We start from the raw sequence: 14,262 nt of genomic DNA, 5'->3' as shown, positions 1-14,262 counted from the left end.
CCTTCCTGGACAACGCAGACCCACAGGGTGTCCCCCTGAGCACACTCACCCACCTTCCTGGACAACGCAGACCCACAGGGTGTCCCCCTGAGCACACTCACCCACCTTCCTGGGCTGCCCTGGGGGGCACCTGCCCACGGCCTCACCCGGCCCCACACCTGAGGCCCAGCACAGGTGACCGTGACTCACAGAGGTAATAAGCCTAATACAGTCGACTTTATTTAATTAATAATGATCCCGTTCTGTTCCTCGGAGCTCATAAAACACCCTGCAGGTTGGCAAAAAAAAAAAAAAAAAAACAGTCATAATATCGATCGGAAGTCAGGAGGGATATTTATTTTGTCTCTGCCCCAGGAGCATAAATCCTTGTCTGTCCCCTCCTATTCCCCTCCCTGCGTGCGGGATTTACAGTGGCCAGTTTCTTAAAAGCTTTGGGTAATTAAAAAATACATATCCACCAGGCTTTGTTGGCCGTCCTCTGTCCTCCGTCCGGGGCCCTGTCCCCGAGACCCACCCCCTTAGCAACGCAGCCCGGGGAGAAGGCATGCGTGCCCGGGACCGCGAACGCCCCGCGCGGGCTCCCCGGGCGGGTGTCCCCCCTCCCCGCGGAGAGGAAGCTCCTGTTTTCCTAACACATTGTTCCTGCGCCCTCTTCCATGCCTCCCCTCCCAGTTCCTGTTTTGCTGGAGGCAGAAAGACACTTTGGAAATTCCTTGCTGCTAGCCAGCCCTTTCTTCCCTCCCCTGCCCTCCCGTGTCCACCACCCCGGCTCCTCCAGTTTCTCGTCCTGTGTCCCTCCCCCCCATCCTCTGTCCAGCGTGGCCTTTAAAGTCACGGTGTTGACAGATCCTCTCCCCACCCCATGGCTGGGGGATGGGGAAGGGAGTTTCCAAAAGGCACAGTGTGACAGGTGACCTGCACACCCCCCCAAAAAAAAGTCATTGCCCTTTTAACGTTTGGGGGGAGGGGGAGGGGTCCCTGTAAAAATGAACACACTGGACCTGACACGGAGCAGCTCTTGGGAAGGGCCCACGCCGCTCAGTGTTTTGTAGAAGCATCTAGAAGCCTGGTCGGTGCAGACCGGGGGGGGGGGGGGGTCCTCGGGCCTCCCGGGGCCTGGTGGGGTGTCTGGTCACTGCTCCTCCCGTGTCTGTGTCCCCGATGACTCGTTCCCCCCAAGCTCCACCAAGCGGTGTCGAAAGCCGTGGGCAGGAGCTTTGTGGCGATTTCTCAGGAACTTTTCTGGGAATCCGAGCCATCCACCTCGTCACCCCTTGGCAATGTAAGGAGCCCTCCGTGCCAGGCCCGGGACGCAGCTGATGGCAGTGAAGTGTGACCGCGTCCCTGCAGCCCGGAAGTGTGTGAGTCACAGAGACTGGCACTGCCACAGGACACCGTCGCTCTGAGGACATGGCCTGGGTCTCCGTGTGATTCTCCCTCAGCTCGTCAGCTTTCCAAAGGGTCTTCTGAACAGGACCCCCCCCCCCGCCACCAGGCATTGTCCACACCTGTACGGAGTACTCACCCACTCACTGCCCCTGATGAAGGTCCTCTGCCGCCATTTCAGCAGTGACTCGACTTGTATGTGAACACATGTCCGTGGGTCGGTCGCCTGAAAACCCAAGACTAGGCTCATGAGAATTGTAGACACAGGTAGAGAGATGAGAAGGGCTCATAGTCCATTCTAAAACAGCAGACATTGTCAAGGGCAACGTCCTAATAATAAATTCACATGTGGGTGGCACAGACCACAGTGTTTATACTCACGGGGGAGAGTGGAGACCAGCTCTCGCATCAGGCAGCGTGATGTGCTGGGGACACCAACCCTCCCCCTGACACCCCTTCCATTTCACGCGACAGATGAACCCTCACAGGTGGCTGCTACCTTTGTCACCACGGTCACCAGCAATGTCATGTGCCCTGGTGGCATGCTTGGCTTCCAGATGCGTCCCTGAGACCTCTTCGGGCTCATCAGTGACCCTCGGTGTCTCTAGAGCCAAGGACAGTGGGGGTTCACCAGCCCCGGGCACGTTGGCCCTGCCCTGGGACTGAATCTCCTGACCAGAGACAGAGCGCAGTGTGGCCAACACCTGCTGACCGGTCATCTCTGGGTCCCCACCACAGACATTGGGACAAAGCCTTCCTTCCCCAAGACCCTCACCTTAGACACTTCCTTGTAGGTGTCTGTCCCTGGTCCCACCGCCTTCCTGACCTTTTCTGCTCTAACCTTGATTCTCGGTCCGCTGAGTCAGCCTCCTGGCCGTCGCGCACCACCTGGTTGATACTCATTGTCCTGGGAGCTGTTGGCCCCGCAGTGGGCAGGACAGAGCAGAGTCAGCGTACGCTCAGGCAGGCAAGGCCAGAACGCCCTGTGCTGTCCCCCACACACACCCCTACTACCCTCACCCCACTCCCACCTGTCCCGTGCAGGTTGAAGGGAGCTCAGAGTCCCTTCTGCAGAGAGAAGAGCGGTGGCCCAGCCACTGTCTGGCCACAGCGAAGTCCCAAGTGTATCTCCAAAGCTAGAGCCAGCCGGGGAGCCTGCCTCCGACTCCCAGCCCTGTCCTGCCGGGTCAGGGGTGCCCCTGCCCTGGTTCCAGAAAGGAAGAGCCATGTCCGTCTGTCGATTCTAAGCTCTCCTCCCTTTCCCCTCCCCTGAAACTTGGAACGACGTCAGCCCATCTCTTCTTTTCCCGAAGACTTTCCTTCTTGTCATGGTTTCTCAAAGTATGGCCACAGGTGAGCCTCTTGCTCAGTACTTGATATGTAGCTTATCTGTGAAAACACGTAAGGTGCTCCAGGGTCCCTTGAAGAGCACGACGTTGTCAGGAGCTGTCAGTAAAGCAGTTACTGTCCTCCTCGTGGTCACGCTCAGCATGGTCACAGCAGTGCTCTTGTGGCACGGAGACGGGACCTCAGCAGCTGGCCCACGCGGTATTTTCTGGTGCCGGCAGGTGACTCCGTTTGCCAGGGACTAAACCTGCAGGCTGGAGGTGGGACGTGTCCCAGCGATCATCCTTGGGGGACACATGGAGCCTTGACCATGTCATCACCCTCAAGGTCAAGTGTGGCAAAGCCTTGTCTGTCAGGCTGCGGGATCAGAGTGCAGTCTGTGCCCCCACCCCACCCCATCCCCAAATTTTGTGTCCGCCTGTGGCTCACACACCACGTAGTCTCCCGGACGGGGCCCCAGGGGGAGATGGCCACCCGCAAAAGGGGCCCCATCCTCGGCAGGAAGAGAAGATGATACTGGCTGTGGTGCCTCCCGCGCGTCTTTATTTGGGGGGATTGGGTCAGTGTCTGTCTTCCAAGGAGTTGCCTGTTCTCTCGTTTTCTCTCGCTCCCCCTGCAGTTGATTTATTTAAAGGTGTGTCAGCAAGGGGCTCAGATGAGGAGCCAGCCTCCTCCTTCCCGCTGACGGCCGGCCGTGCCAATAATTCATTTTTTAGCTCATTAGCTAACAGGGGCCGTGAGCAGCGGGCCTCCAGGGGATTGGAGCGAGGGGAGGTGATGTACTGCCGGCTCCTCTGCTCTTGAACTGGCCTTCCTTGGGGAGGGGATGAAAGTGAGCCAGGACAGGCAGGCCCAGAAGTGAGACTGGGACGTCAGGGTGACCGTTACCGTGTCTGTGCTTCGGCGTCACGGTCACCTGGGGTGACTGGCTTGAGACGGACTATTTGGTTCTAGGCTGAAAGGCGGCACTGTCAGCATGCCCACAGGTCACGGGCGAACCCCTGGCACAGAAACCCAACGGGAATGACAGAGGACGGCTGTGGAGGCTGGAAGTCCAAGGTCAGGGTGTCGGCAGGGTTGGCCGTGGCGAGGCCTCTTCCTGGCGTGCAGAAGGGCGACTCCTCGCCGTGGTCTCAGCGGTGGTCTCTCCTCTGTGTGCAGAGCGAGAGCAAGGGGGGGGGTCTCTGGTATCTCTGATAAAACATAAGTCCCCTTGGATTGGGTCCTATGTTCACGACTTCATTTTGTCTTAATTACCTTCTACACGCTCCAAACATGATGGCTGGGGGGTCTGGGAGTCTGCCTATGAACTGGGCGGGTACACAACTCAGAGCACACTTCCGAGAAGACGCGAGATCTCAAGGCTGTGGACAAGGGCTGGCGGGTCTCAGCACCGAGCCCCTCACAGCCAGGGTCATTCTGTTGACCGGCCAAGTGTCTCAGGCCCCTCTGCACCCCAGGGGACGAGAGGTGGCTCTGCACCTGTTCTGTGCCCTTGCAGGATCCTCAGACACGCCGAGTGTCGGGCCTGGTTTCCATGGTTGTGGTCGGAGATGCTAAAGCCCTCATCAGTAACACTCACCCGCTCCGGGTCCTGGAGGGTCGGTCTCAGGTGGGCCAGCCGTGCGGCCTCGCCCGACACCCTGGCCCCAACCTCATAGCGGGATACGAGAGTCTTTCCCTGAGGAGGCGCCCCAAAGAGCAAGCGTTTTCAGCCCCCACCGGACCTGGACTGGCTCTTCAACACTGACTCTTAGAAGCAGAGCCCGGTTGGAACCGGATAAACATTCCGACTGGGTGGTTGAGTTCAGTGACTTCAGGTGCACGTTGGTGGGGTGACCAGACTCGAGGGCAGACACCACCACTTGGCACGCCCCCCCCCGCCCCATAACAACAGGAGAGGATTCAGAAGCTGTCGGGCTCGCCCTTGTTCTTTGGGGGGTCCTCGCCTGTCACGGAGAAAATGGAATGATGGCAGTCAGGGCGGGGGTTCCTGCGTTCACCTCTCCGGTTCGTCCCTGGGTGACTTGGCAATGCGGATTAAAACCAACCCGAGCAGAATAAAACAGTTCTGATTTTCATGCCGACTCCCTCCCCCCCCAAAAAAAAGAAGAGCTAGCAAATTGGAACATGGGAGACGCAGACACATCCTCCACCATTGTCCCTCCTCGCCTCGCTCTTGCTCCGCGGCGATTTGCAAGAGGCATCCACGTATGTTTCATAGTCTCCACATACGGCTTTCCAGGGGCGTGGACACGGTGTGGTGGGGTCACCGACTTCCGCCGCGGCGGCTGCTGCCCAGACGTGTCCTGTATCCTGGTCTCTGTGCCTCGTCCCTGCGTCTCTCTCGTCGGTCCCCATTGGAACCGCGTTTGCAGATGCGGGGGTTGGTGGGGGTGGGGGGATGGCCCCTCAGCTGCAGCCCCGTGTTTGGCCTGGAGATCTCCTCCGCATGAAAAGGGTCAGGGGGTCACCCCGGGGTCACTCGCATGGACCAGGAAGCGAAGCAAAACTAATCCAGATTTAGCCCTGGAAGAATCTGTTTGCCTAAGTATTTAAAAACAGATTAGGACGCAGCAGACACTGGATGGCCGGGAGCAGTGTCAACACAGAGGAAGGGTGTAAACAAGGCCTTTCTTCTGTACTTGGGAAGAAGAATGTCACGGGTAATGAGTTTTCTTTCTCGAGAGGATTGCGGCAGCCCCCCCCCCCCGCCCCCAGTGATTTCTCTGTGGTCATTGGTAGCTGTGGACCCCGGTTGTTCCCGGGAGAAAAGGCTGGGTTGCGGAGGGAGGGGACGGTTGTGGGGCAGGGCGCAGTGTAAGCCCCCGTGGGTAATCACAGTCCCCCTTATCTGTAGGGCTTCCCCTCCTCCTCTCGTCACCCCACACCCACAGCACCCTTCGCGGTAGCGCCCCTCCCCTGTCCCCCTGGCCCTCCCAGTTCGAGAGCTGCGTGCCTGCGTGCGTCTGTCCCGTACGTCTGTCGTGCGTGCGTGCGTCTGTCCCGTACGTCTGTCGTGCGTGCGTGCGTCTGTCCCGTACGTCTGTCGTGCGTGCGTGCGTCTGTCCCGTACGTCTGTCGTGCCTGCGTGCGTCTGTCCCGTATGTCCGTCGTGCATGCGTCTGTCTGTCCCGTACGTCTGTCGTGCGTGCGTGCGTCTGTCCCGTACGTCTGTCCGTCTACGGCATTCTCCTGCCCTCTTTTTTTTTTTTCCTCCTAGCAATGCTGCAAAGTTTTTTTTTGTTTTTTTTTATTAAATTTAATGCAGTGACATTGATAAATCAGGGTACATATGTTGAGAGAAAATATCTCTAGATTATTTTGACATTTGATTGTGCTGTATACCCCTCCCCCAAAGTTAAATTGTCTTCTGTCACCTTTTTCTGGTTTTCTTTGTGCCCCTCCCCTCCCCTAACCCCTCTCTCCTTCTTCACCCCCTCCCCCCTCCCCCAACCTCCCGCCCCTGTTGCCATCACATTCTTGTTCATGTCTCTGAGTCTCAGTTTTATGTCCCTTCTATGTATGGATTCATCTTTTTTTTTTTTTTCTGATTTACTTATTTCACTCCGTATAATGTTGTCAAGGTCCATCCATGTTATTGTAAATGATCCGATGTCATCATTTCTTATGGCTGAGTAGTATTCCATAGTGTATATGTACCAAAGCTTTTTAATCCACTCGTCCTCTGACGGACACTTGGGCTGTTTCCAGATCTTCGCTATTGTGAACAATGCTGCCACAAACATGCGGGTGCATTTCTCCTTTTCGAGCCGTTCTATGGTGTCCTTGGGGTATATTCCTAAAAGTGGGATAGCTAGGTCAAAAGGCAGTTCGATTTTCAGATTTTTGAGGAATCTCCATACTGTTTTCCACAGTGGCTGCACCAGTCTGCATTCCCACCAGCAGTGCAGGAGGGTTCCCTTTTCTCCACATCCTCGCCAGCACTTATTCTGTGTTGTTTTGTTGATAAGCGCCATTCTGACTGGTGTGAGGTGGTATCTCATTGTGGTTTTAATTTAATGCTGCAAAGTTTTTGAGGGTTGCTGAGGTATGTTCAGTGTCTCTCGCATGCTTTTTTGAGAGAATAAAACCAGACCGCACTGTGAGTAGCCACGGAGTGCAGGAGCTAGTGGCGGAGGCGGGGGGCTGGGGGGCTGGGGGCCGGGGGGCTGGGGGCCGGGGGCCGGTCCTGCGGGTCAGTGCAAACACACCTTCTGCTGTTGCTTGCTTTCTTTTCATCCTGCCCCTTCCGTTCCCTCCCCGCTCCCTCCCGGCCCTCCTCCCAGGTGTCACCGGCAGTGTTCTGTCCCCTTTGGAGTGGTGGGGGCGGATGGGTCATTGTACCCACCCTGTTTCTGGCGCGGGCTGGCTCTCAGCAGGCCATGCTGTGGGGGAGGAGGCCCCGCTGCCTGCTCCCTCTCCTCCACCTCCTTCCCTGACTTCATCCTCGGCTCTGGGCCCCCGGCCGGGCTGACTCCGGCTGGCTATCTGAGCTCTACACACTGTCCCTCAGAAAACTCAGCCTTTTTTCTTTTTTTTTTTGCTCATCAAAGGCAGTGGTCCCAACCTTTATTTTCACGGACCAGCCTTTAGGGTGGGACGGATAAATGCACAAAATAAAATTATGCGACCGGCGTAAAAACTGTGGTATTTTTAAATATAATTGTCGAACTTATGAGACGAGCGTCAAGAGTGAGTCTTAGATGTAACAGGGAATCTGGTCATTTTTTAAAAAATAAAACATCGTTCAGAATTAAATATAAGTAAAACTGAAATAATGTAAGTTATTTATTCTTTCTCTGCGGACCGGTACCAAATGGCCCATGGACCGGTACCGGTCCGCGGCCGAGTGGTTGGGGACCACTGGTCTAAGAAGTCTGGACATTCTCCATGTCATCCTTCCCCACGTGTCTGGAGAGATGACCGAGCTGTGCTGGGCCACCAGGAGCAGCTGCGTCTCCTCTCTAAACCTGCCCGTTCGAGTCTCTGCCCCTCACAGGAGGGACTCGAGTGGTATTTTCTGCACTCAGAGTGGTTAAAGCCCTGGGGAGTTCCCACACCCAGGTCGGGGAGCCCACCCTGCCCCAGCGCCAGCCCAGGGTCTTCGGTCCTGACTCACAGTCGTCCTTGTGGTAGAACCGGCCTTAGGGCCTGTGGTGTCCATCCTGCGTTGTGGCCGATGGGTCCCAGGCTGGAGCAGGGGGTCTCCCGGGCCACAGCTCTGTGCTGAGACCGGAGGAAACTAAGTGAGGGTCAGAGCCGTGGCCTCTGGGGTTCTCGCACCTCCGGTTTGAGAGCCTCTCCTTGACCTCCCCGGAGGCTCTGATCCAGGGACCTGAGAATCTGCATCGCTAGCAGGCTCCCCAGGGTGCCGGTGCTGCCCGTGGGAACCCCACTTTGTGAACCGTGGGCAGACCTCTCCCCAGGGTGCCGGTGCTGCCCGTGGGAACCCCACTTTGTGAACCGTGGGCAGACCTCTCCCCAGGGTGCCGACGCTGCCCGTGGGAACCCCACTTTGTGAACCGTGGGAAACCTCTCCCCAGGGTGCCGGTGCTGCCCGTGGGAACCCCACTTTGTGAACCGTGGGCAGACCTCTCCCCAGGGTGCCGACGCTGCCCGTGGGAACCCCACTTTGTGAACCGTGGGCAGACCTCTCCCCAGGGTGCCAATGCTGCCCGTGGGGAACCCCACTTTGTGAACCGTGGGCAGACCTCTCCCCAGGGTGCCGGTGCTGCCCGTGGGGAACCCCACTTTGTGAACCGTGGGCAAACCTCTCCCCAGGGCCCTCCCCCTGCATTGGTGAAGACATTTGTCCCCTGCTGTTTGCCTTCCCCCTCGGTGCTTCCTGGTAAGGAAGGTGCCGGGACGGAGGGGTGGCGGCCGCGGGTGTCCTGCCTGACTGACCGCACCCTCTGCCTCTTGCAGGGAGGAGAAGGAACGGTGGATCCGGGCCAAGTACGAGCAGAAGCTCTTCCTGGCCCCGCTGCCCTGCACCGAGCTGTCCCTGGGCCAGCACCTGCTGCGGGCCACCGCCGACGAGGACCTGCGGGCGGTCATCCTGCTGCTGGCGCACGGCTCCCGGGACGAGGTGAACGAGACCTGCGGGGAAGGGGACGGCCGCACGGCGCTGCACCTGGCCTGCCGGAAGGGCAACGTGGTCCTGGCCCAGCTCTTGATCTGGGTAGGTGGCCCGAGCGCCCGGCCGGCGGTGGCGGTGGGGAGCAGGGGGCAGAGGCTCCGTAGGCATGGTGGGCACCAGCCAGCCTGAACGCAGAGGCAGTAGGAACGGGGAACCTGGGACTCGGTGGGGCGGCACCTGGGTGAGGCCTCCGCCCGAAGGGCCCATGAAAGGCAGGAACCAGGTCCGTGGGGCGGGCCGTCCTCACGTGGGGACTGCGGTCCTCTGTGTACCGCGTCTGCTGGGGTTTCTGCAGTTCTCTTTAGGGTGCCCCGTGGGGTCTAGCTTGATTGGTGGGGTCTCCCTTGTTTGTTCACAAAAAATTCTCTATTTTGGGGGGAGTGGCAGTGGGGATGGACAGGGAAGATAATAATTGAACGGTTTATATGGTTTTCCCATCACTGAACCTTGGGGTTTTTCATTCACGTAACACAAAAATATGAGACCCTCAACTCTGAGATTTGATACGATCAGAGTGTGTCAAAGAACTTTGGGCTATTCTGATTGATTTTTACTGGGGAAAATTATTTTTTTCATTCCCACTGAGGTATCTGTCATGAAGCTGGAATGGGGATGGGGGATACAGGAGAACGTGACTGTGAGAAAAGGCACCTGCCCCTGGCGGGTCTCCCCAAAGGCCTTGTTTGAAAGGAGAGCAGAAAGCCGCCCGCCAAGAGGGTCCCTGGGTATGGAAGGATGGTGTGTGCTCCCCAGCGGAGGACACCGCCCAGAAGTGGGTCACCCTGCTCGGGGCTCTGCTGTCTCTACCCCCAGGGCCGGAGGTGGGTCTGACACAGCTGAGGATAATTCCACTTTTCTACATATTTCTACCCGACTTTTTTGACGGGTGCGGTGGGCGGATCAGATGCCCAGACACCAAGACCCCTTGAACGTTCAGCTTCACGTTAACAACTGTGTGTTAGTCCGCTCGGGCTGCCCTAACAAAATACCACAGACTGGGGGGGCTTAGAGAACAGAAACTCACCCTCTCCCAGTCCTGGAAGCCCAATGTCTGAGGTCAGGTGAGGGCAAGGGCGGAGCCTGCCAAGGCCACCCCGCCTGGCTTGCAGATAGCCGTCTCCCCCCGCACGCTGACATGGCCTCTCCTCTGTGTGTGTGTCCCTGGTCTCTCTCCTCTCAGGACACCAGTCCTGCCGGCTTAGGGCCCCACCCCTATGACCTCGGTTAACCTTAATTGCCTCTCTGAAGGCCCTGTCTCCAAATACAGTCATATTCTGAAGCACTGGGGTTTAGGACTCCACCATATGGACTGGGGGGGGGGGCGGAGCACAGAGTTCCATAACAAGTGGTGTGCCATCCTTCTCTCGAACTGGCCAAAAGCACCTTCCTAGCAACGCTCCATGCTGACAAGAGCGTGGCAAGATTCCCGAGCCCCATGGTGGGAGTGGAGGTCAACCCACCCTCTTCCAAGAGCAGGGGCCTCGGGAGTGTTGGGGCATCTCGCCTCGTGTCTTCACCCCTCTCCCCTCCCTCCAATCAGAGGTCTGGGGGGACAGTCGGTGCGAGAGTGTGCTTCACACCGCTCGCTGTTTATGCCGATGATATTTGGTACACAAGACGCACAGCTGCTGTGGACAGAGTCCCTGAACTGCATTCACGGGGAGGAATACTAGAAGGCTGTTGTTACGTGTCATGCTTTTGCATAATTTTTAGTGACTGAGAAAATGATCCCATTACAGTGTTCAGTAAAAAAGGAAGAGAGAAAAGAGAAAGTGAGAGAGAGAGATAGAGAGAGAGAGAAAGAAAGAAAGAAAGAAAGAAAGAAAGAAAGAAAATACACATTATTTGTGGAAGTTTTATCTCAATTAGGCATTTAGGCTCAAAGGAAACCATTCGTGGGAAATACACCAAACTGTTAACCAGGATCATCTGTGAATAAAGATTATAGATTTTTTTTCCTTTTGCTCTTATCGATTAGCTATGTGTGTCCTACAGTGAAAACAAATTGTCTCTGACATCAAAAAAAGTGACCATGTCTTGTGTGATTACCACCAGAAGGTCAAAGTAGAAACGGCACCTCTGGGGTCACCGGCGGTCCACTCCTGCTGCCCCGAGGATGGGCTTTATTTGAAACGCGCAAGTCTTGCCTTCATAACACACATCCGGGGACCAGGTTGTGCCTCCAACACCGGACCAGACAGGTGGTCCCCATCCCCGTGGCCGCCCTGCTCCCCTCCCCCCTCCCCTGGCCTCCCGTCTCCTCCCTGGGGACACTAACCTGGCTCTGTTGCCTCCGCAGTACGGGGTGGACGTCATGGCCCGCGACGCCCACGGGAACACGGCGCTGGCCTACGCCCGGCAGGCCTCCAGCCAGGAGTGCATCGAGGTCCTGCTGCAGTACGGCTGCCCCGACGAGCGCTTCGTGCTCATGGCCACCCCCAACCTGTCCCGGAAGAGCAGTAACCGGAACAGCGGCAGCGTGCGGGTGCCCACCATCATCTGAGGGGCGTCGGCGCCCCCTTCCCTGCCCACACGCCCCTCCCTCTTCCCGGTGGTCACCTGCCACCTGCCTGCCCTCCCTCCCTCACCCACAGCGAAGTCACAGAACCTGGACAGTCCTCACAGGGGGGGGCAAAGACGAAGACGAGGCCCCGGGGTTGGGGGTGGGGGCTGCAGGATCGGTCAGTCGTTCCCATCGACCCTCCCCCCCTCCTGTCGACAAACAGGAGCGACCGTCGGGCCTCGGTTGGTTGACGATAGCACACGGCGCGCGGGACCCCGGTACTGGAGACCTGCAGACGAACACGGCACAAGGGGACAGGGGTGGACTAGAGGGGGAGGGGCGGTGGCGGCAGGGAGAGGGGCGCTCTCCTGAACTTGGCAGTTAAGCACATCAGTCCATTTCACCTCTACCACACGGAACACTTGCATCCATCTCCTCGCTCCTCCGAGGAGCTTGACGGCATAAATCAGAAGCAAGCCGAGTTTGTCAGGTTTGAAGCCCCTATGATGGTATGTGTCAAATCAGTTGTAGCTAATCTGTCCCGGGAGAATGCTGGCTTCATTACACTTGTATAGTTGAGTTCTTTGCAGCATTACCGCTGTTTAATAGAACATGATTAGTCATCACCGGGAAGAAAGCATATTAGCCGAGGAGGCAGTTACGCAGCACGCTCCGGTGCCCGCCGCGATGTGACTGCAATCCTCTCAGAAGCATCATATTATCCCAGGCATGTTCTTCCGAGCCCTTGGAGCCCTCCTTTCTAAATTCACTGTCATAATTTAGTATCTGTTTAATTTTTCAGTCCAAAGAGAGGAGATCCGTTGCCGGGGAGTAGTCAACTGCGGTCTCCTTGGCACAAACACAAAACGGGGTGTGGGGGGGAATAAATAAAAAAATCATAAACTCTGGAAGTCCAAAAGGAAGTCACGCATTCAGCTGGCAGGGACGTGACATGGTGGGCGCATTGGGGAAGCCGAGGAAATGCAGAGGTGGTTCCTCCCCCCCCCCCTCCAAAACAAAAAAAAACTGAAGGAGAGATGTTTTGTGTCCTTTTTCCCGGAGGTGGACGTCTTGGGTCTCTCAGACACTCCTGGGCCACGTTGCCCAAGCCGCACACACAGGCTTCTGTGTTGTGATGTCTGCAGATCAGATGTGTGGAAATCCATTTGAATAAAAGAAGTTCATAAATATGCATTGATCTCTGTACAGGCGGATGGCACCTCTGTTAATTTAAAAACGGAACTGGATTTGCGAGCTGATGATGGGCAAAGTAGTTGAGAAGAGAGGGTGACAGATCCCTACGCGGAAGGAGGGGTGTTTGCGGTGGTCCACACGCCCGTCAGCGTGATCAACAGCTTTTAAAGGGGGCACCGCGGAGTGAGGGGTTAGCCCAGCTTGCTTATTAAAATCAAGAGAGGATAAAAGAGAAAAAGAAAGACCCAAGCGTACTAGAGGGGGAGGGGCATGTGCGTCCACATGATGGACAAGCGTGACCGCGGTTTGATACTGCTTTTGCCCGCCCCGTGGGTGGGGCGCCGGCAAGGTGTGGGGGTGGGGTGATTTTCTAAATGCCATAATACCCGGGGCTTGTCCAGTGGTCGATTGTGACCGCCGCCAAACGGTTCCGTGGCACAGGCTGACCCACGAGACTCCCTAAGACTTCTACTTGAGTGGCCAGGCCACCCATTGTCGTAGGTCACCTGATGGTCACCATGATAACTGGCTGCTTCAGACTTGAGCCTCCCTCCCGCGTGGTGGCCAGACGTAGTAAACCCCATCCAGACCCCCGCGGTTGAAAAGGGAAAGGGGGTGACTGTGTCCAGAGTCCTGTGCTGCAGGGGACGAGGGTTGTCACATGGAAGGTTGACAGGACGAACGGACATGGCACTAGAACACAGGGCCGTGTTCACCCGGCAGCCTCGGGAAGTTTCTTCCTCCCACATATTAATTAAACCTTCTATTTTGTAAGGGTTTTTCCTCTTTCACTTTTTTTAATTTTTTTTTTTTTCATTAAAGTAGGTGGAGAAAAAAATAAAGCTTGACACAGGATGTCTAGGTAGGTCAGTGTTTCGTGGGCGTGGCCAGCCTTCACTCAGCTCCGTGGCACGTGGCGGTTTCCAGAAACGCCAGGCGCAGACCAGACTGCAGGTCCGCGATCCCTATCCCCCGACACCACCCCCTGCTTCCCGCCGGGGTTTGCGTTCTGTGTCCTCACCCTGCCCGTTATTTTCAATGTGAAGAGGAAAGAAAGACCCTCGCCGATTTTTGAAGAAGCACTAACTCCTAACCCAGCTAACTCACGCGGGCCCCCACGCCGCCTTTCGCCTGAGACTTCACGTAGTGAGCACAGATGATAAGACTATAAATGAGGTTCTTAAATTATTTCACTGTAGTGAGTTCCCACTCTAAGGAATGCTTTCTCCTCGCGGAGCCTTCTCTCGCAAAGAAACGGGATTCCTTGTGAGGCTTCCCTTTGGGGTGTATATGAGTCTGTACATATTATTATATGTGTTTATAATATAATATTTTTCCCAAATGACTTGTTTTTTTTTTGTTTTGTTTATTTTGTTTTGTCCTGTTATCCTCACAGCTTTTCACAACCCAAGTGCTAGATTGATTTTTTCCCCTTCCCCCCCAGCACCAGCTGGTCCCTGACACACATGCACACACATGCACACACACGCACCCGCCCTTAGAAAGCTCGGCCCCTCCTGCTCTTTTCTAGCGAGGGTGCGGCTCCAGGACACAGCCTGCTTCCTTGAGTTTCGGTGACAGAGGGAAGTCGTTAGTGAGTTGCCAGGGTTTTATTTGCAAGTCAAGGTGACCGGCAGCTAATGGGCTTATGTCTCAGCATCCAGTCAGGAGTCCTGTGCTGACCACGCTC

At 56.4% G+C, this 14,262-nt stretch overlaps 1 protein-coding gene across 8 annotated transcripts in view; it reads left to right on the top strand.

The window, feature by feature from the left end:
- The window catches only part of AGAP1 (ArfGAP with GTPase domain, ankyrin repeat and PH domain 1), a 520,801-nt gene extending 506,884 nt beyond the window's left edge, over positions 1-13,917 (top strand). For 6 of the 8 annotated variants that reach the window (XM_066233636.1, XM_066233635.1, XM_066233634.1 and 3 more), the window contains 2 exons: positions 8,662-8,917; positions 11,175-11,512. In XM_066233636.1, the coding sequence (XP_066089733.1) occupies positions 8,662-8,917; positions 11,175-11,378 (460 nt within the window). In that variant the 3' untranslated portion in view covers positions 11,379-11,512. Of the gene's footprint in view, positions 1-8,661; positions 8,918-10,930; positions 11,077-11,174 lie in introns of all 8 variants that reach the window. The other 2 variants (XM_066233630.1, XM_066233629.1) reach the window with 1 other exon arrangement.
- Positions 13,918-14,262: the final 345 nt, after the last annotated feature.

Source organism: Saccopteryx bilineata, chromosome 5 (assembly GCF_036850765.1).
Source record: "Saccopteryx bilineata isolate mSacBil1 chromosome 5, mSacBil1_pri_phased_curated, whole genome shotgun sequence".
In the NCBI taxonomy this organism is placed as follows: domain Eukaryota; kingdom Metazoa; phylum Chordata; class Mammalia; order Chiroptera; family Emballonuridae; genus Saccopteryx; species Saccopteryx bilineata.
Note: the sequence above shows the minus strand (reverse complement) of the source record. Positions and strands in the feature narration are given on the sequence as shown.